The sequence below is a fragment of the Diospyros lotus genome, chromosome 9 (genome assembly GCF_014633365.1).
Source record: "Diospyros lotus cultivar Yz01 chromosome 9, ASM1463336v1, whole genome shotgun sequence".
NCBI classification, from domain to species: Eukaryota; Viridiplantae; Streptophyta; class Magnoliopsida; order Ericales; family Ebenaceae; genus Diospyros; species Diospyros lotus.
The window spans coordinates 35,835,439-35,856,077 of record NC_068346.1 but is presented as its reverse complement, the minus strand read 5'-3'; the positions used below and the strand labels follow the sequence as shown (position 1 = coordinate 35,856,077).

The 20,639-nt window shown below is 35.2% G+C and overlaps 1 protein-coding gene and 1 pseudogene across 12 annotated transcripts; one reads left to right on the top strand and one right to left on the bottom strand.

Moving 5' to 3' along the window:
- Nucleotides 1-1,765: 1,765 nt before the first annotated feature.
- LOC127810310 (60S ribosomal protein L6, mitochondrial-like) lies at nucleotides 1,766-9,173 on the top strand. 12 transcript variants are annotated; one of them, XM_052349703.1, is made up of 4 exons: nucleotides 1,766-1,960; nucleotides 2,497-2,536; nucleotides 8,034-8,064; nucleotides 8,565-9,173. In XM_052349703.1, exons 2-4 carry the CDS (start codon nucleotides 2,504-2,506, stop codon nucleotides 8,879-8,881), a joined length of 381 nt encoding a protein of 126 aa, XP_052205663.1. In that variant the 5' UTR covers nucleotides 1,766-1,960; nucleotides 2,497-2,503; the 3' UTR covers nucleotides 8,882-9,173. The 12 variants fall into 12 exon arrangements, with proteins under 12 accessions (XP_052205663.1, XP_052205667.1, XP_052205672.1 ...); XM_052349707.1 differs by having other exon boundaries at nucleotides 8,025-8,147; XM_052349712.1 differs by having other exon boundaries at nucleotides 3,134-8,064.
- A 272-nt stretch (nucleotides 9,174-9,445) lies between these two features.
- On the bottom strand, nucleotides 9,446-13,913 carry LOC127809461 (ADP-ribosylation factor-like protein 2; annotated as a pseudogene).
- Nucleotides 13,914-20,639: the final 6,726 nt, after the last annotated feature.

The window sequence follows — 20,639 nt, the reverse complement described above, 5'->3', positions numbered from 1 at the left end:
GTTAGCTTCAAATACGACTATTGAATGAGGTTAGAGATGATGAAATAGAGAAGGTCCACGCTTGAAGAAGATGATGAGTTGTAGCAAATAAGGAGACGGTCGGTGTGAAAACGGTTGATCATAGCGAATACAATAATATTAAAAATTTATAATTGTGAAAATTATAAGGTAAACAAAATAAAAATAAAAATAAAAATAAAAATTTATTATAAATAAATGAAATTGGGAATCGAATGGATAGTAGGATATGAGTGTGGTTTGAGTAAGCATAAATTTAAAGGTAAACAAATAAAAAATAAATTATTTATAATATAATAGAGACTAAAATAAAATAAAAATGTGATTGAAAATAGTCTAATAGACATTTAGTAGTCAACTGGCATTTCGGTTTCTTTATTCCCCACTCTTTCCTTACATCTGCTTTTTATCTCCATCGCCATTGAACCGGAGCCGACGGTTTGCAGCGGATATGGTAGCGTAAATGTTCCTTCTCATTGCGGCCTTTTCCAAATATCTTTTCTCTCTGGACACACTCCGGTCTGTTCCCAGCCTCTTCGCCAGGTGCTCAGATATGGCTACTGCTTGCTACAAATCCATTATTTAAGGTCCGATCAAACTCTGGTTAATGCATAGCCTAACATGTTTCCTGTTCTATTATATGTACATTCTAACACCCCTGAATGTTCCAATTGACTATGCGGTGCCTTGTGGAAGATAATATTGGGCTCTTCATCAATGGCACGTCGACAAATATTGGCCGAAATAGGTTACAAGTTCCGCAATCATGGTTACTTCTTCTGACTCGGATACCGAAATTGTTGCCATTCTTAGCGTCATTGTTCTCGGTGGAGATCAGAAGGTTAAATGTCGTAAGTTTGGACTGCAGATATGGATGAGAAAAGTATCAGGAAGGACAAGCCGGAGGAATTGGTGATGGCTTTGGGTGAGACGAAGGTATGAAATCGGGCATTTATCATTTTTCCAATGAGAATGACTCTGTTCTCTTATTAGTCTTAAATGCACGAGTTTTCATTTTCTTGCTTTTGTCAATAATCAGTCGTGGCTGAGATTTGATGCCTTTGAATGTTCATGTGAAGGGTGGAATTTCAACTTCTCAGTCAGCTTGTTCTGCTTGCTATTTTTTCATTTCTAGTCACGACGTGGCTTATTTGCAATTCAAAGTAAAGATTGTAGATTTTGAAGCCATCAATTCAGAAATATTGTTTTGTATTTAAAGTAGCAATTATTATTATAAAATAAGTGATATATATATAGCAAATATATATTGTGTTTGTGTAACTTCAACAGAACAACACTCGTGTAGCCTCAGTCCATGACCTTTATAACCCAGAAGAGATTATACTCCCAGATTTATCTCCTAAGGCTAAGAGACATTGTTTGAAGCCTTTGAAACTCGTAGAATTACACCTACTAGTTTAAATTGCTTCTGCAAAAATCTTAAGCTTAGGCATTTAAGATTCAACTTTTTCTGGAATTATCAGCGGACAGGAATAGGATTATTATCCATGATGTTATCTTTGATTACTTTCCCTGAATTTGGAGTCCATTTGCCACACGCCAATATGTGGGTTGTGTGCTGGGTATGCAATTCCCAGCAACTCAAATATATATATAATGAAGTATATTTGCTAAGTAGATGAAACTTGCACTTTGTCTGTTGTTTAACAATGACGTTTTGATACTTAGCCAGGGTGAAATATGTCTATGATGTAAGGCCCAACATTTGGGCCTTATTTTGAGAAGGCCCAAGGGGGGGAGCTAGGCCCAAGTGACTCTCACTCTCCCCCTTCTTCTCAGTCTGCCGTTACGCTCTCACTCTCCCTCTCTCTCATTCTCTTCTAAGAACGCTCTGTAAATCATCGATTTTTGCGAAATACAACCGTTGGATCTTAGATCCGACCACATTTTCACCGTGAAAGCAACCCCGATCTACGGGAAGGTAAGTCTTTTAGTTTTATTAGCTTTGTTTTTAGCATAGATTCGTGATATGTGTATGTATATACGCTTGGTTGGTTTGGCCGAAAGTTTGAGCTTAGATCTACGAAGATCCGGCCGTCGGATCTGGCTAATTTTTTGGGTATGTTGGTCTATGGGGGTAAGGGAGTCGAGTGGTGGTCTCCGATCACCGGAAAACGTCGGCCGCGGTGGCCGGCGGCGACTGGCAGTATGCTTTTAAAATCTGGCCGAAAATTAAAAACCAGATCTACGGAAATCCAACCGTTAGATCTGGCCCATTTTTGGATATGTTGACCTCCTTGGGTTTGGCGGTTCTGATTGTAAAAATATTTGGCCGGCGGCGGACGCCGGCAGCGGCGGCGGTTGTGGCTGGTTTAGGCTTTTTTTTTTTTGGGGGGGGGGGGGGTTGGCCAGTTGTGGCAGCCTTGGGTCGGTTAAATTTTTAGGGGACTTAATTTCGTATTTATTTAATTCTCATGTAATTTGATAATTTTGTTATGTGACCTTGATGCGCCCCAGCCGGGAGATGTTTGAGGGAATTCCAAATCTTCATAACACTGTGAGTGAGTAAATTATATTATGGTGGTAATTTTTGTATTCATATTTCTTGTCATTCTGGTATTCTATATATATATATATATTATTCACAATTTCATTCTTTAATTGCATATGGGAAATTGGAATCCATATTGTCTTATCTGCGCATATTGACACTTGTGGTTGATTGCATTTCTGTTCATGTGCACCGTATACTTTTGGGCGTGCGATTGGTTGCCAAGATGGAAATGATTCATGTTTGGGCGTGTGACTGGCCGCTAACATGTTCATGATCGGGCGTGCAATTGGCCACTAACATGCTCATGATCGAGCGTGCGATTGGCCGCTATCATGTGTTCATGTTCGGGCATGTGATTGGCTGCCATCATGTTCGTGTTCGGGCGTGCGATTGGCCACCAACATGGAAATGAGAATTATGGTTCTAACTTGATGCCCTAAATGTGCATATTTATTTGTCATCTTATATATTGTTATGATTACTATTGGTCACGACATGATATGATGATTATTTGTTGATGCATTGATTCTAAATTTCCCCCATTATAATGTTTGTTACCTCTCACTAAGTCAATGGTAGGCTTACCCTTCAATATTTTAGATTTTGTAGGTTGGCGTCAACTTTGACGGTAAGAGTCATGGTAAACGATTCTACTACGTGTACCTTAGGCACGCTCCGGTTATGGCATGTACACCTCATCTCATGGGAATTGGGCATGGGGAAGTTTGAGTTTCTTTCTTATGTAAATTAGAAAATTCTGAATATTGTAAGCATATGATGAATGTTGGCCCAATGGGTGCTTCTATTTCGATATAAATATGATGGTAATATTTTTGTTATGTAATTGAAATGTTCAGATGTCAAAGGATTATATGTATTGCAGGTTTGCTATCCCCTATTGGAGTCTTCGGCTTCTTAGGGGATAGTGCTGGTCACAGTCCCAGATTTTGGGTCGTGACAAAGGTGGTATAAGAGCTTAGGCTTTAGAACTTTGGGAAATAAAATGGAAATGATGTGACACGTGGGTATATGAATAAGGGGTTAAACACTTTTACATGCATTGTATTGCATACACTGTAAACTGGAGCAAGTTTTTGGCAAGATAGGTATGAATATGAGTCGCAACATATTCACAACCTTGCTCTGCCAAGGACTCTAGGTCCCTTACGCATATCATGATTTTGTGTATGTGAAGTTCTATTTTATTTGGCATATTATTTTGTTCTATATGGTAAGACAGTCTGAATGTTGTATATAGGAGAATCATGCCTCCTAGGACACGAAGTTATATGTGAGTTAGTGATTAGAAATTGAGGTTTTATAGTAGAGCTTGAAGCCATATTTTTAGCCATAAATGTTGGCATTAAGTGATGAGCAATTAGTCACAGAAATTGAGGTTGCAGAGCTGTGCCTGAGCATAGATTTGGGGCCGAGAGAAATTTGTTTTGGCTTTGAGGCATTGCGTTAGTTAGAAGTGTTCAAATTTTGGTCCGAATTAGGGCCGGTCACTAAGTGGTCTGGTCCTCTGTCTGTCTAAAGGCCCCAATCGGTTTTCGATTTGATCCAAGATAAAAAAATGTTAAAAATAGTGATGTATATATAAAAAAAATATTAAATATTATTGTTCTGCTGTGAACACTACTCCTAATGGTTAGTATAATTTTCTTTAGTGTCTCAAACCAATTGATTGATGTCTAGTGTTACTGATGAAGGCCATTGTTTTTTTTGGTCCTACAAATATCAAATATGATTACAGTTGGTTGGTGTCGTAATTGATCAATTGCTGCCATATGTTAGTTTATATGTTAATGATAAAAAAAAGGTAGAGTAAAATTTATAAATATATGTTGGTCTTACAAATATGATTATGTTTCTGTAGCAGCAGATTAAATTGAGGAAAAAAAAAAAGGGGATAACATGTGGTAGGCAGAAGTTCCTGAGTCATGAGCTGCAAGATAGGCCTAATAATTTATTCATAATTAGGGTAAGGTAAATTGCACCTAAATTTTGTGTTATTTGTAAGAAGGTTTTATGTTATTTTAAAATGTCTTTGGAGGTTTTTGAAGCTTGTATTTTTAAAATTTTAAGAAATTTCCATGTAAATAAATAATTCAAATTCAAGGGGTTTAAGTGAAATTTACCCTAACTATAAATGCAAATATAAGTATAAATATAAGAGTGGTGAGATGGCATGTGGAAGTAGTGTTGCAATATTGACAAGTGAAGGGGAAGCAGTGGATGCTGGTTTCAAAACCATGAGTCAAGTGAAGGAGATGTGTTGGGTCCAAAACCACAAGTATTGGTGTGGCTATGACGATTGCCAAATATAAGCATAAGGAAAGAAAAAAAAGATTAAATTAGTTATGTATGTAACTTTATTTTAATTTTTTTTTATCATCGTAGAAATCTTGATAGAAATCATTTAAAATTTATAATATAATAATAATAAAATAAGTTAATAACAATAAATATTATAATTTTCAAAGTAATCAACAAATTATTATGTTTCACAGTCCACATTAGATATAGGGTTGGTATTAAAAGTTGAAGAAATGTACCACTCAAGGAAACGACAAAACAAAGACCAAGTTAAATTGAGAACATTATATCTAATTTAGTGATGAAACAAATGATGAATTAGGGGTGTTAGGCATTCCTAGCTGTGGTACGAGAGACCCACGATGCAAAGGGTGAGTCAGGGTAGGTATCTGTAGTGAGTGAGTATCTGGATGTTTACCCGAAGATTTGCCGGGACTACCTCCGGAACATGATATAGAGTTCTATATAGATTTGGCTCACGAGACTCGATTAATTTCGATACCTCCGTACCATATGTCTCCAGCCGAGTTAAAGGAACTTAAGGTACAAATTCAAGACCTTTTAGACAAGGGCTTCATACGCCCAAGTACCTCACCATAGGGAGCACTTGTGCTCTTTGTGAAGAAGAAGGATGGATCCATGAGGCTTTGTATCGACTACAGACAATTAAACAAGGCCACTATTCGAAACAAATACCCATTACCTCGCATAGATGATTTGTTTGATTAGTTGCAAGGGGCTCAATGTTTTTTAAAGATTAACCTTAGATCGGGTTATCACCAACTTCGTATTAGGGGAGATGACATCCCTAAGATTGTCTTAAGGACTCGTTACGGCCATTATGAGTTTTTAGTGCTGTCCTTTGGCCTTACGAATGCTTCAGCGACATTTATGGACCTCATGAACAAAGTGTTTAAATCATACCTTGATCGCTTAGTCATTGTGGTTATCGATGACATATTAATTTACTTGAGGAGCCAAGAGGAGCACGAGCAACACCTCTGGGTAGTGCTTTAGACTTTACGAGAACATAAGCTATATGCTAAGTTCTCGAAGTGTGAGTTCTGGTTGGATAGCATGGTGTTTTTGGGCCATGTGGTGTCCAAGGAAAGCATCATGGTAGACCCTAAGAAGATTGAAGCCGTGGAGAAGTGGTCTGGGCCTACCTTAGCTAGCGAGATATGTAGCTTCCTAGGTCTAGCAAGTTATTTCTCAAAGATAGCAGGTTATCACTCGTGCACCAATCATATGGTAGTCAGACCAACTACTTCAAGCAAGCATAGATGTAGGCACTCAAGTACTCTCGTCCCACACCCCATGGGTAGCTCCAATGGCAAGGGCAGGAAGTGAACATGTTTGAGATCTCAAGTTCGAAATCTCTAGAAGGCGTTATATGGAGATTAAACTATGATTTACCTAGGAGTGGGTTGGGGTGAGGCCCAACTCCCCCAAGAATAGTGGGCTGCAAGTTCTGACACTTGGGTTATTAAAAAAAAAAAATACTCTCATCCCAAAGAGACCGAAAAAGTGAACTAACCACTGTGTCAACAAAAGGCAACGTCAATGGATGCTCAAGCATCAATCCTCCAGTAACGTTGTGGACAGGCCTAAAAGGAATAAATGTCAGTATGTAGGAGTAAATTTTACACATTACCAGGCTGTCAATGACATCTTCTGGTATGTCATGAAAATAAACCTGTACCATATGATAGCAAATGCTCAATCGTCCAAAAGTCAAAATCATAATTGAAGTCATAATTCACAGTGGTTAGTTCACTTTTTCTACTATTAATTTTTTTGTTTTAAATTTCTACTTTTAAGTGTGTCCAATAATCACTCAGATCTTATGTAACCCACAACACTCAAATTTAAGACACTTTTGTCTTAATATAATTTATAATTAAAAATTAATACAAACATGGCCTTCACAAGCTACTTAGTTTTAAAGTGTAATCTTTCTCATTTGACAAAAAAATTAAACAGTATAACGATTATAAGATGAATTGTGAAGATGAGATTGTAGATTGTAAAAGGGTGTTTGGTTAAAATTAAAAATTACTTTAAAATGAAGATAAAATCAGAAATTTGAATTTTATGCTGAAATGCAGTGTAGAAGAAAGATAAAATTACTATCGACAAAATTAACCTCAATGGACTTTCAAAATTAGAACCATTGCTTTATTTTGTGTTGATAACATTAACCTTAATAATTTTTTAAAAGTCCAAATTTTCCCTTGCATCAATTATACTCGTCTTTTCCTTAAAAAGGTATAAATGGCATTTTTTAATATCTTTTCATTCCATTCATTTTCATTCTTTTATAGAATAAAACAGATTTCATTACTTTCCACCCACTACTCTCCCAGACAAGAAGAAAATATTTTGCTCTCCATATCACTCATTTCTATTCCATTCCATTACTAAATATTTACACGATCTGAACCTACTAAGAAAATTCCATAACACAGTGTGTGGGTGAATTATATTATGGTGGTAATTGTTGCATTCATATCTCCGAGCATCCAATATTCTATATATTCTATTCACAGTTTCATTTCTCAATTGCATCCAAGAAAGTATAATTCATTTTGTCTGATCTACGCATATTAACACTTATCGTTGATTGCATTTCTTCTAAGTTGCATTTGGGAAGAATATGATTCATGTTATCGTGAACTGTGAAAGTTGATACTTATATGTGAGATGTTGCATGTGGCACTTGTTAAAGCTAAATGATAGCATAAGATGTGTATTTAAATGGAACAACTGTTAGAACCTTGTGTAGCTAATCACAGTAAATGTTAGTCGTCGGTGCACCACGTATACTTTAGGGTGTGAGAGGTTCCACCCTTGTTGGCATGAGAGGTTCTGCCATCCATGTTCAGTTCAGTTTGTTGGTGTGGGAGGTTTCGCCATCCATGTTCAGATTAGGGTGTGAGGTTCCACCCTTGTTAGCGTGAAATGTTCCGTTGTTATAAATATGTGAACTATGGTTCTAACTTCTTGCCCTAAATGTGCATGTTTATTCATCATCTCTTATATTGTTATGATTACTATTGGGCATGACATGGCATGATGATTACTCTTTGATGCATTGATTCTAAATTCCCCCCATTATGATGCTCTTTACCTCTCACTAAGCCAGTGGTAAGTTTATCTCTTAATATTTCAGATTTTGTAGGTTGGCATCAATTTTGATGATAAGAGTTGTGGTAAGCGATTCTACTACATATACCTTAGTCATGTTCCGGTTACAACATGTACACCTCACTTCACGGGATTCGTGCATGGGAAGGTTTAAGTTTCTTTCTTATGTGAATTGGTAAATTATGAATATTGTAAGTAAATGATAAATTTTGGGCCAATGGGCACTTCAATTTCTGTATAAAGATGATGGCAATATTTCTATAATGTATTTGAAATGTTTAAATGTCAAAAGAATGTGTATTGCAAGCTTGGTCTTCGGCTTCTTAGGGGGTAGTGTTGGTCACGGCCTTCGGATTTTGGGTCATGGCAAAATCGTTTCTGAACAGAGGGAATGCCATCTTGAACTTCATCCCAAAATGCAATTAAGAAATGCAATACTGATCGGATCTTTTGTAGGAGTTTACATGTTAACCTTCTTTATTTCTTAAACATGTCCATGTTATTTGTTTGTCCCTGTTTTTCTGGCTATGGTTGCTTCCTCTGACCAACATTTTATGAGATGTAGGTATTGTAATGGAAGCCAAGTTCTTTCGATTCCTGAAAATTGTGGGTGTTGGTTTCAAGGCTAGAGCTGAATCAGAAGGCCGTCTATTGTATCTCAAACTTGGTTACAGCCATGATGTTGAACTGACTGTACCCCCAGCTGTGCGAGTGTTCTGCTTCAAACCCAACATAGTTTGTTGCACTGGGATAGACAAGCACAGAGTGCACCAGTTTGCTGCTGCTGTACGTAGCTGTAAACCTCCAGAAGTTTACAAAGGGAAAGGCATAATGTATATTGATGAAGTTATCAAGAAAAAACAGGGAAAGAAGTCAAAGTGATCATCATCTTTTCTTTGGACTCAAAATAATGCCTTTTTGTACTATTATCAATTTTACTTTTACTTCGAATTCTGAATTGGTACTTTTAAGATTCAGCCTGGGTGTTTTTGGGCTCATTCTTCATACTTGTACATCACATTATCACTTAGGGTTTTAAGGGCAGGCTTTAGTAAAATCTTGATTGATAGCGATGATAATGTTGTCTCCTTGTGACTGGAAGGGTCACAGTTCAAATTGTGAATATAATAATTTTTGCAAAACAAGGATAAGCTTGTATATGGTATAAAATTTATCTTTTAGGCTTGATAAATAAGTATTTTTATTCCTTGGACTGGTTTTAGGTAATAATATGCTCCATCTTTACTCTTGGCTTTATTGCCCTTCATCAAATTCGAACTCTAAAATACCTAACCGACGATGCCTTAAAAAAAATTTCCAACTAACCTTGCCATACTGGCTTCAGTTTTTCCACTTTTTGGCTAGACTAAGGCCAATTCCCAAGCCGTTTGTGTCATAATGTTGGCCCAAATATGGGGGGAGAAAAAAAAGGATCAAATCCCACAGCAATCAAAATTATTCTACATTCAAGGCTCAGGCACCAGGAGAGGTCCTTCAAGTGATGATGTTCACATATAAGGAGCCTGCAAAAGGGTGAATTACAAGTGAACTGAGTTCTGCTTCTACCAAACAGGAAAACTCCTTGCCATTCAAAGCTAGCTTCACATTGGCCATACTTAAACCATATTGCCAATAACATTTTTGAGAACAATACAAGCTCAAGCGTATGCTATTAAACAAAGCTCAATCTAATTTCAAAGAGGATGCCTCCACTTGGTTATACAAGCTAAAAGATGTTTCAGCCATGGACATCACTTAATCGAGCATGTAGATTCGAGAGTCAATGTCCCGAACCAACCAATCAAATCCCTCAAGCAGGCCCTCGCCAGTGTATGCACTGCATCCGAAAATCTTCCAGCGCCAGCTTTTATCCATGGCTTCGAGGTTGAGCACCTGCATGCATAAGATGAAGATATCAATTTACTTAATGAGTAAATAAAAACGTAACATGTATTTTATCACAGATAAAGAAAATGCAATGTACTTAAAGACACTGGCTTAAATTAGCTAGTTCCTTGTATAACATGTTTCATTACTAGCTTGTTAAATTAGAATAAAACTTACGGACTGTTTCAAATATAGAAGGCAGTTCTATGTATTTTACCATCAAATGACTTAAATTACTGATATCATGCGAGCTTATGTAATATCAATCCTTTAAACCCAGATTGCTTAAAAAGAATTGAAAAGAATTCAGAGAGGATAGATTTTTAACACAGGTGACCATCTAGAGAAGAGTTTCACCAACAAGCATTCATGGGATTAATATGAACAAAGTTTGGGATTGAACATAATGATGAGGAAAGGCCATCTCTTACTCAAGAACAAATTCACCAACAAAATGATTTTTTTGGGTAAGCAACATGAACAAAACCCTTCCCTCGCAGGGATCCCGTCAGTTGCTTTAGAACAACATGGATAAGCTTTTCAAGTCTGATGGCATCCTTAAATCATTGAAGAAATGAATCTAGAAAATTTACATCCATACTAAACAATGACAGTAAGGTACCTTAGCTATCTCATCTGGTGAAAGAGCACATTGTATGTCCTGTTTATTTGCTAGAATCAGTAATGATGCCCCTGCTAGCCTCTGCCATAGGAATAAAAGAGTCAACTTTTATGTGAATTATTGCTCCTGAAAGAGGCAATACTGACACGTTGGAAAACCTTTCACCCCATAGCCTTGAATGCAAAGGAAAAAAAAAAAGAACAAAAAATAGAAAACATCCCAGACTGTACTAATTGGTGCAATTGATCATAATTCATAAATGTGTAGTTGCAGATGTTTAGAACATGCTATGAAGGTCAGATTAAACAAATCAAAGAGCAAGCACAAATAGAAGATGTGCTTATAGTGGCCTCCCCTACCACCAGGGCTCAAACCTCTTTCGAGGCAAGCCTGCATGCAAATTTTTGTGTGCTTACCTGGAGTGTGTGATTTATGGGCTTAGCGCATGGTAAGTTTACTCAATGCACATTTGAAATATAGTGGCTATGGGTTCTCATCCACCCAAAAAAAAAAAAAAAAAAATCTCTAGATAAATAGTTGGATCATGTTCAATAAACACATCAATTAGGGCATACTTTCAGCACCATAAGATAAATTTTGTGAACAAAGAATGGTGAATAGGTCAAAAGCTTACATGGGCAAACAAATAATTACCACAAGTCCTGCAAGATGCCAACAACTGGTATCCTGATGGAATCAGGTTTCACAGGTTATTTGAGGGAGAAAACCAGGAAAGGGGGATAAAGTTTCATTGCCTATGCATCACCAATACTTGTTTCCACGTCAATTTGGTTAATGCATGGCTTAGAAAGCAACAAAACTAGGAGTTTTGACATGTATCAAGATTAATTGTTGCACTATTCTATTTCAAGCCATATTGGCTTGATTAATTATTGCATCAACCCATTTCAAGCCAAACTGACAAAACTGTAATGGATTGATTAAATCTGTAGTCAAACAATCTCCAAGAAATTGGCAGACAAAAAGATTGGCGACTAGAATTTGGGCGTGGTTAGAACATATGAAAAGCCATATTGGCTATACAACCAGACTCCAAGGACTCTACATAATCCAAAATTTGATTCAACAACAGATCAACTTAAGCCAAAATCCAACTATGCAAAATAGACAAAAACTAATCCTTCACTTTATAAATAGTACAACCACCTCCCCAAATCAACCACATGAAGGCAAAGGTAATAAGTCTCATGCTTTCCTCCTCCTTCCAGCTGTGCAACTATCCAACCTTGTAAAGAACCAATCAACTTAAATAACCCAAGAGACAAGGAACATAGTTCTATAGCCATTCCTCAGTATATCGGATTTTAGATAAGGATTGTGATGCTTGGTCCGTGTGGGAGTGAATTGTTCCAAGCCTCTTGGGCCAAATGGGTGGTGAATTCCCCATTCAGCCTGGGCTTTTTCACTCACAGTCTGTTAAAAAGCAAGGACTGAGTGGGGAATTCACCCCCATTCGGCCCAGAATTCCTGGTCTGATTTGGACCAGGAATCATTATCCTTTAATGAATGTAACAGGAAGAACAACTTTTGGTTTTGAAACAATTGCAAAACATACATTCCTGCAGGACCAGGTAATAGAATACTGAAATAATATTGCACATGTACTGCTACTATAAGAACCTTAAAAACACAGTATCTCACAATAAGTTTGTCACTGAAAAGAATGATGTACTATCATCTTGGACAGAAGGTGATAACACTTGTAGGGGTTTGTGGGAACACAAAGAAACCCAAACCTGTGTTACGCGGAATGAAAAATATTCTATTTGTATAAGGGGAAGGGTATCACATGCCAAACTGGTATAAATTACTATTAAAAGTTCAGGTATTTGTACAACAAATTCTTTTAATAAGTAGACATTCCAAAAATAATTGAAAATAGTTTATTTTCATAAAATCAATCATGTAAAAACATAGTTCTCTAAACATAACAACAAATCTTTTCTATTTTGTTCTCCCCAAAACTACATTTTCCCTAAATTTTATTTATTATAGTGAGTGATTTTTCTCTTGCTAAGAGAACCTTTATGGAAATCATTCAGGTTATTGAAGTTCACTATTTTGCAAGAAACAGTGCACTGTATTCTGGAGTGAATATGCCAATTTGCAAAATGCCAGGGTACTGATGAGCATACCAATTTGTAAATTTGTATTTTGGTAGAGTATTAGCACTTTCTAGTGCAAGGACTTGGACGTCATTAGAATAACCACTCCAACCAAAACCTGCTAACATACTATAAGTACTCACATTGTTGTTCAACAAATAGATGCATGGGACATAGAGAGGGGCACCTCTTCCTTCAAAAGATTATGCAATTCAAGCTTGCAATCATCTAGCCTTCTAAGATCAGAATTGTCAACAACCCATACCAAACCATCAGTTTCCTCAAAGTAGTTCCTCCAATAGGACCTTATCGTCTTTTGGCCCCCCAACATCCCATATATTAAGTGTATACCTGCACATAGCACCAATTTAAATTCCAAAGGCCTATTAGAAAATATGTAGCTTAGGAAATTCAAGTTATTAATAACACAGTACAATCAAGGAAAAGGAACCAAAAAAGGGAAAAAAATTATAAGGATTGATATTAATGCTGCATATGGAAGCGTGGCATCTGTGGTACGATTTCAAGATTTTGAACCAAGGCAGTTCCCTGTTACAACAAACAAGAAGTAATCCCAAAGCCACTGTAACACGATCCCCTTTTCATCTCATGTAGTAGATCCCGTCCCACTGGCACTAAATAGCCAAATAGAATAACTGTCCTAATTTCCCCCTATTCGTCATTGTAGATTCTGCTCCGACAAAAATCACATTTAGCGAACTAGAAAAATAACAGATAATCTGGACTTCAACTATCAAGATCATATTAGAACACACATACGACGCTTGACCAATTGCTTTTGCAACAAGCAATTTTGTAAACAGCAACTAAATGGACAAAAACTTCGCAAAAACATAGAAATGTGCTACAAAAGGGAGAAAAAGAAGTAGTAGGAAGCTGACTTGTTGTATGTGATGGTCCTGATGTTGAAACCAAGCGTAGGACTAATAATGCTTGTGTCCTCTCCGTTAATTTTCAACACAATCGTCGTCTTCCCGGAGTTATCAAGTCCCCTACACCAGCAACCATTTCAGGCATCTGTGTGTAGATGTAAGTACACACAGATAAGATATCTAACGCAGAAAATTTGATTTCTGAGCATACACCATGAGTATTCGCATATCTTTCTCTTTGCGCTTGATCTTTCGAATGATGCTCAGAAGCCCCATCTCTCAATGGCCTACAGTTCCCCAACCGAAACGGAAGAGAAAATATGGTATTGGATGCCAATGACTCCAACAAGAATACAGCTTTGGGTTCAGTACATATATTTAAGGCAAATTTTACAGATTTGGGGAAGTTCAAATTACACGCACCGGCCACCATTTAAGGGAAATTTGGAAAAATAGGACTTTCGGTACTAAACTTTGGAAAAATGACACTTTGAAAATCTTTGCAAAATTAGAATTTTTAAATTTTGATTGCGCAAAAATACCTCCGCTTTAAATTAGCTATAAGATTTTGTCTTCTTCTTTCACGCACATTCTCACTCTCATGCTGTTAATCTCTTTCTCGCTCGTCTTTTTTTTTCTTCATCTAAGTGTTACTACTTCTTCATCAATTGTCTTCTTCAAATCTATTTCTTTCTTTTGTAGATTCGGCGCTTGAAAGTCTCCATGCGAGGCATATATCCATTTTTTTTATCTTTGAAAAACTTTGGCCAATAAATCTTAGTAGTTTAAGTGATTTTAGATTATTTTATCTTATTCTCTGTTATTTTTTGAATGAAAACGTAATGAGTTTGTAAACGAACTTGGCGCTGATTCTTCATTCAAAATTCGATTGAGTGAATAGTATGCATTTCGCTAGTTTGAACATATATCTATTGATATATCAGTTAAGTCATAATATATTTCAACTGATATAGGTTAAAACATAATAGTATCATGAAAAATATTTTATATCGGTTGATATATCGATCATGAAAATATATATATCGATCATGAAAATATATATATCATCGATATATTAGTTTGGAAAGGATATATATGTACCGACATTTTTTCTCAACTAATATATATGTAGAATGTTATCAGTTGATATCTTATGTAAATCGATATCTATTAACCGATATATCCTTACACGACTGATATTAAGAAATCGATATAACTTTAAACAACCGATATATTTTTATACTTACAGAACCGATATGTTTTAATTTATATTTTAAGAATAACAGTTTCTAGACCTATTTTTATACCTGTGATGTATGAAGGTCAGTGGGAGTATGATGTTGACGCGAAATAATATAAATATGTGATCGATAAATGTGATTGGGTAAAGCGTGTAGAGGCAGATTGCACATTCGACCAATTGGTAAGTTCCCTATACAGAAGGTTCAATCTTTATCCAGTTGAGAAGTCGGTTGTGCTGAAGTACAAATTTAAGAAGTTAGATCTATCTGTACTTCCAACGGAGATTCATGATGATATAGATATTGAGTGTTTTCTGGTCCACTGCTCTTGGATAGTGTTGAGCCAACTTGCTCATACTAATTAAGTTTTGATTATTAACAAAAATATTTTTATAATATAAATATATTTATTTCTTATATAAAAAATAAATTTATTTTGAATTAAAAATAGGTATAAAGAATAAATTTATTTTGAATTAAAGGTGGATTGTCTTTAGACATATTTCATTCTTTTAATCATTTATGTTTCAAAAGTTTATATTTGAATTTTTATTTATTAATAAATATTTTTATTACTTATGCAAAAAGTATATTTATTTTGAATTAAAGGAGAATTACTTTTAGACATGCTTTCTCTTTCTCATACAAAAAGTAAATTTATTTTGAATTAAAGAGAATTGGTTTTAGACATATTTTCTCTTATTCATGTAAAAAGTAAATTTATTTTGAATTAAAGGAGATTGCTTTTAGACATGTTTTATTATTTTAATCATTTATGTCTCAAAAGCTTATATTTGAATTTTTAAATCTTGATTTCTTATGCAAAAAGTAAATTTATTTTGAATTAAATGTGAGACATGTTTTCTTATTGTTTAAGAAAGCCTAAACATTTTTTGAATTTCAAACTTCATATTAATTATTTCTTTAGTGGTTAAAATGCTTATAAATACCCCCAAACTCATTTTTTGAGATTCAAGTACTTCCATTGCATATCCAAAGCACATTAAAGCTTTCAAATGCTCTCAAGCAAAGCATCCATCAAAGAGTCACAAGGCAAGAGAAGAAAAGTTCTTCAAGTATTCTACGACAAATCCGAACTTCTTTATTTGAGGTTACAAATTTATTTATTTATTTAACTATTATTGCATTGTATAATTTGTTCTTAATTATTTATTTATGTCTATGGACAAATTATTTGTAATATTTAAATTATTATTGAGAATTGTATAGGTTTCCTAGATCCATTAAAATCTAGGTGAATCTAGTTTTCAATGTAAGTTAGGGAGAAAATTTTGGTGTAGTGGTTGCCTAGAACCCATTGTAATCTAAAGGTATGTTTGATTGCATTACCTATAATTTAATTTTAGGTAATATTGACTAGAAAACAAAAACCACCCCACCCCCTTGGAAAATGAATTCCATGGAAAGAAACTTTAAATGCTTGTACCATACATATTTTTCCATAGAAAAGTTAAGAGTGTTTGATTGTTTTTCATAGAAAATGTGTAATAATTACATATTTTTCATGATAAATGTGTGCAATCAAACACACTCTAAATGTGTATCTAGTTTCCAATGTGAGATAGTGTGAAAACTTTAGTGATTTTAATTTAATGGAACCCCAAAGGTGGTTAGACATTGGGAGAGTGGATTAGGTGTGTGTGGAAACACCGAACAACTATAAATTGTGTTGTGCCTCATTGTATTTATTTTTATTATATCTTATGGCTTACATTTATTATTAATCTCAAATATAATTTATTATATTTATCAAATATATATTTTTCCATAAAATCATTAATCAAAAATATTTATTAAAATTGAAAAAAAAATTAATCACTCAATTCACCCCTCTCTTGAGTGGCCATATCCTAAGGGACTAACAGATAGTTTCTAGAAGCTCATTATGTGTTGATTTTGTGGACAAATTAGACCCGAAAACACAACCTAATTTTGGTATTAGAAATAATGAAAAGGTTGCAGAGAATAAAGTATGCAGTAATTCTCCGGTGATACGCTTGGACAGCGATAATCCAATATGGTCGAAAGACGAGATTAGAAGGAACATGACTATGACTGGTTTGCACGACGATATTAATTGTGATGATGTTGTGGATGTAAATGGACTTGAAGTCTTTAATTGTGATGATGCTGGACATGGTGTTGAATATGTTAATTGAGATGATGATAGACATAGGGTTGAAGATGTTTTTAAGTGTGATGATACAAAACATGAGTTTGAAGAAGTTTTCAATGGTGATGATGCTAAAAATTTGGTCTATATCAATGTAGAAGTTGGTAATAGTGTTGAACAACCTAGTTTGCTCTCATTTTCAAAATTATCAAGGGTTAATTTGGGAACATCGTTGAAGGTGTTAGAAGTTGAGTTGAACCAAATTTTCAACTCAAAATCTAAATTACATCAAATGATGAGTTTGTTGGCTTTGAAGAAGAATTATTATGAATATAAAGTGGTCAAGTCAACTAAGAAGATAGTGTACATGAAATGTAAGCATGATCAGTGTCAATGACGGTTGAGGGTAACAACGCTTGGTACTTTTTTTGATTGGACAATCAGAAAATTGTTAGAACGGGAAGTGCTATGGCACACACCAAGAAGGGGGTGAATTGGATATTTTAAAACTCTTGATAGAACTTGAAAACTTTTTGACCCAATTGAGGTTTTAGTAATTTAAAACATAGAACATATGAAATGACAAATGTAAAGCAACAAGAATAAATGACACAAAGGATTTATAGTGGTTCGGCTTAAACTAAGCCTAATCCACTACCTTAGCTCCCACTAAGGATTTTGAACCAATTCACTAAAACCTCCTACTTACACAAGTAGGCCCTCTAGCTACACAAGCTAGGAAATACAACATCTTACTTAAACCAAGTAGGCCCTCTAGCTACACAAGCTAGGAAATACAAGAAGTGTACAATTGGAGAAGATCTAAGAGATGAATCTCTTAGTTACAATGTCTCTCAAAAATGATACAAGGCTTGAATGAAATAATACAAGTTAAAATCAAAACCTTGAAGAGAGAAAATTAAAGCACAGACAATATAAATACAAATGTGTATACAATGTAAGCTCAACTCATTTCATTTTCATCCATTAGTCTTCTCTTGATCATCCATGACTTGTATTTATAAGCTTCCTAAGAGATTGAAGAGAAATGTAGCCGTTTGTGACCGTTAGAGTTTGAAAAACTAGCCGTTGGAAACTTTCTGCAAAAGATATAGTCGACAGAAGAAAATGCATAGTCGACTATTTCATCAAATAAAGCTGAGCATAGTCGACAGATAGAAAATGATAGTCGACTATTTCTAACACAAAAATCCCATAGTCGACAGATACATAAACATAGTCGATAGATGTAAAAATATGAAGAGGATTTTAAATTCTAAGAACAAAAATAGTCGACAAATGAAAAGCCATAGTCGATTATCCTTACTTGATAGTCGACAGAATCCTTAAATAGTCTACAGATCAAACCATCATAGTCGACTATTTTCAGACATAGTCGACAGCACTAAATCACATAGTCGACTATCCACAAACATAGTCAACAGAACATAAACACATAGTCGACTATTCTTTTTATAAAAACTGAAACGATAAATGATAACATGAAAAAGAATATTTTGAATCATAAAATTCTTTAACATTAAAATCTCATAACTTTATTTCATCATCAAAATACAATTGTTTTTCATCATCAAAATTATATCAAATGCAAAACATCAAAAATATGTAAATATTCATTTATGTTCGTCTTCAATGATGCACCGTGATCATTGTCAGGCGAAGATAAGAGTAATTGGTTCTTATGTAAAACCTAAATTCGAGGATTTCACATCCTAAGCCTAAAAACATTGTCGATGATTTTCATAAGGTTTTTGGGGTTAACATAAGTTATGATAAGGCATGGTGATCGCGGGAAAAAGGCTTTGGATATGATCTGGGAGGGGGGGTGTGGAGGAATCATTCAAGTTGCTTCCATTTTATCTGTACACGTTGAAGTTGAAAAATTCTGGGACGATTGCGAAATTCGAGATTAACAGTAATAACATATTCAAATACCTTTTTATAGCCATTGGTGTATGCCTTATCGGATTTCATAGCCAAATGCAGCCCATTATTATAGTCGACACTTGCTTTCTTAAGGGTAAATATCATGGTAATTTGTTTGTTGTCACTTGTAAAGACGGTAACAATAATGTATATCTCATAGCATGGGGAGTTGGAGATTTCGAGAATGATGCCTCATGGGAATTGTTCTTCACTAAATTGCAATATGCCATATTGGTGATGAGATACTTGATTTGGTATTTGTGTCTGATAGGCATAAGAGCATACATAAGGCGATAATGACATGTTCCCTAATGCATTGCACGTTGCATGTATATATCATATTGGCCAGAACGTTAAGGCTAAATTCAAGCATGAAAATGTGTATGCTCTTTTCTACAAGGCAGCGAAGGCTTATCAAGAATCAAAATTTTATGAATACTTTAATGAGCTTGAGCGATATGCTCCATCTATCGGTGTCTATCTTAGAGAGGCTAGCTTTAGTCGTTGGGCAAATGCATATTCGGATGACAAACGGTTTGATAAAATGACAACAAACATTGTAGAATGCCTCAATATAAACGAATATCGGTTATATAAACAAATTTTGTACACCGATGATAGCAGATGCGAATTACGTCAGTCAAACATACCTGTTATAAATTGATAGAGCATAGCCTATATTATTATGGAAATATTAAGTATATATGTTTAAATTTTACTTTGCAATTTGAACACAAATATATCAGTTAAGCCCATTGGTTGGTAATTGATGCATCAGAACATATATTATTCCAACTATATATCGATATATAGTTCATAACAGATATCAATCAAAACCGATAATATTTTCGTGATTTGTAATCGTCTGTTTGGTTGCCCAACTTTTGGTATGCTTTCTTGGAAAGCTACTAGCTCATTTATACTATATTGATTATTGGGAAGCCACTACTCAAATTATATATAGATGGTCACTCACTCTCCTTATTTGTTTAAAACTTTCTTTCTTTCGCTTGGCAATTCTTCCCCTCTACCCAAAGATACCTCAATTCAATGTTGACCGCTACCCAAAACTTTCTCTCACTTGGCCACTGCACAGATATCAGTTATATAAACAAGGTATGATTTGCATTCACAATGTTCATAACAATCCTAATCCAAGACCAGCAATATAGATCACTTTTCTCGGACTTCTCAGATAATGGGGCAGGTTCCAATGTTCACTGTTACCCAAATCTTTTTCCATGGTTTACATTCACAATGTTCGTAATAATCACAGTCCAGGGCCAGCAATATAGATCACTTTCCTCAGGCTTCTCAAATACTGGAGTATGTTCATTCACAGACTCTGATTGCTCTATGTAATACCCTGGAATGATTTGAGGATATAAACGGTATTTAGTGAAGGGCATAAATGGACTTTGTGGAAAAATAAGACTATAGGGTACACTAACGCAACTTTGGATGATCGAATTAGTCAGAGGGAGTACCCTGGACCCTAGATAGCCAAGGAAAATGGTATAGTATCGACAAGTAATATGAGTTATGATTTTAGGCATCAAAAGAAGTTGGATCGGGAACGGCTCCCGGTACAGCTAAAAAGGCAATTGTGACTTAGGCTGAAATACCGAATTATCGTATGGGGCATCCGGGAAGTCAATGGAACCCCGAGGAAGTTCATATTTGGCATATAGAGTAACCCTTCAGTAGTTTTTGGAAGAAACAAAAGGGTTTGTAGCCAAAACGAAGATTTGGGCCTAAGTGCAGTTTTTTGAAATTGATAGAGGGAAATC

Coding starts and splice junctions, on each gene's coding strand:
- LOC127810310 (XM_052349703.1), top strand. CDS start 2,504: ATGTTTGAGGGAATTCCAAATCTTCATAACACT. Junction 2,537..8,033: donor TTCCAAATCTTCATAACACT/GTGAGTGAGTAA, acceptor CAGATTTTGTAG/GTTGGCATCAATTTTGATGA. Junction 8,065..8,564: donor TTTTGATGATAAGAGTTGTG/GTAAGCGATTCT, acceptor TATGAGATGTAG/GTATTGTAATGGAAGCCAAG.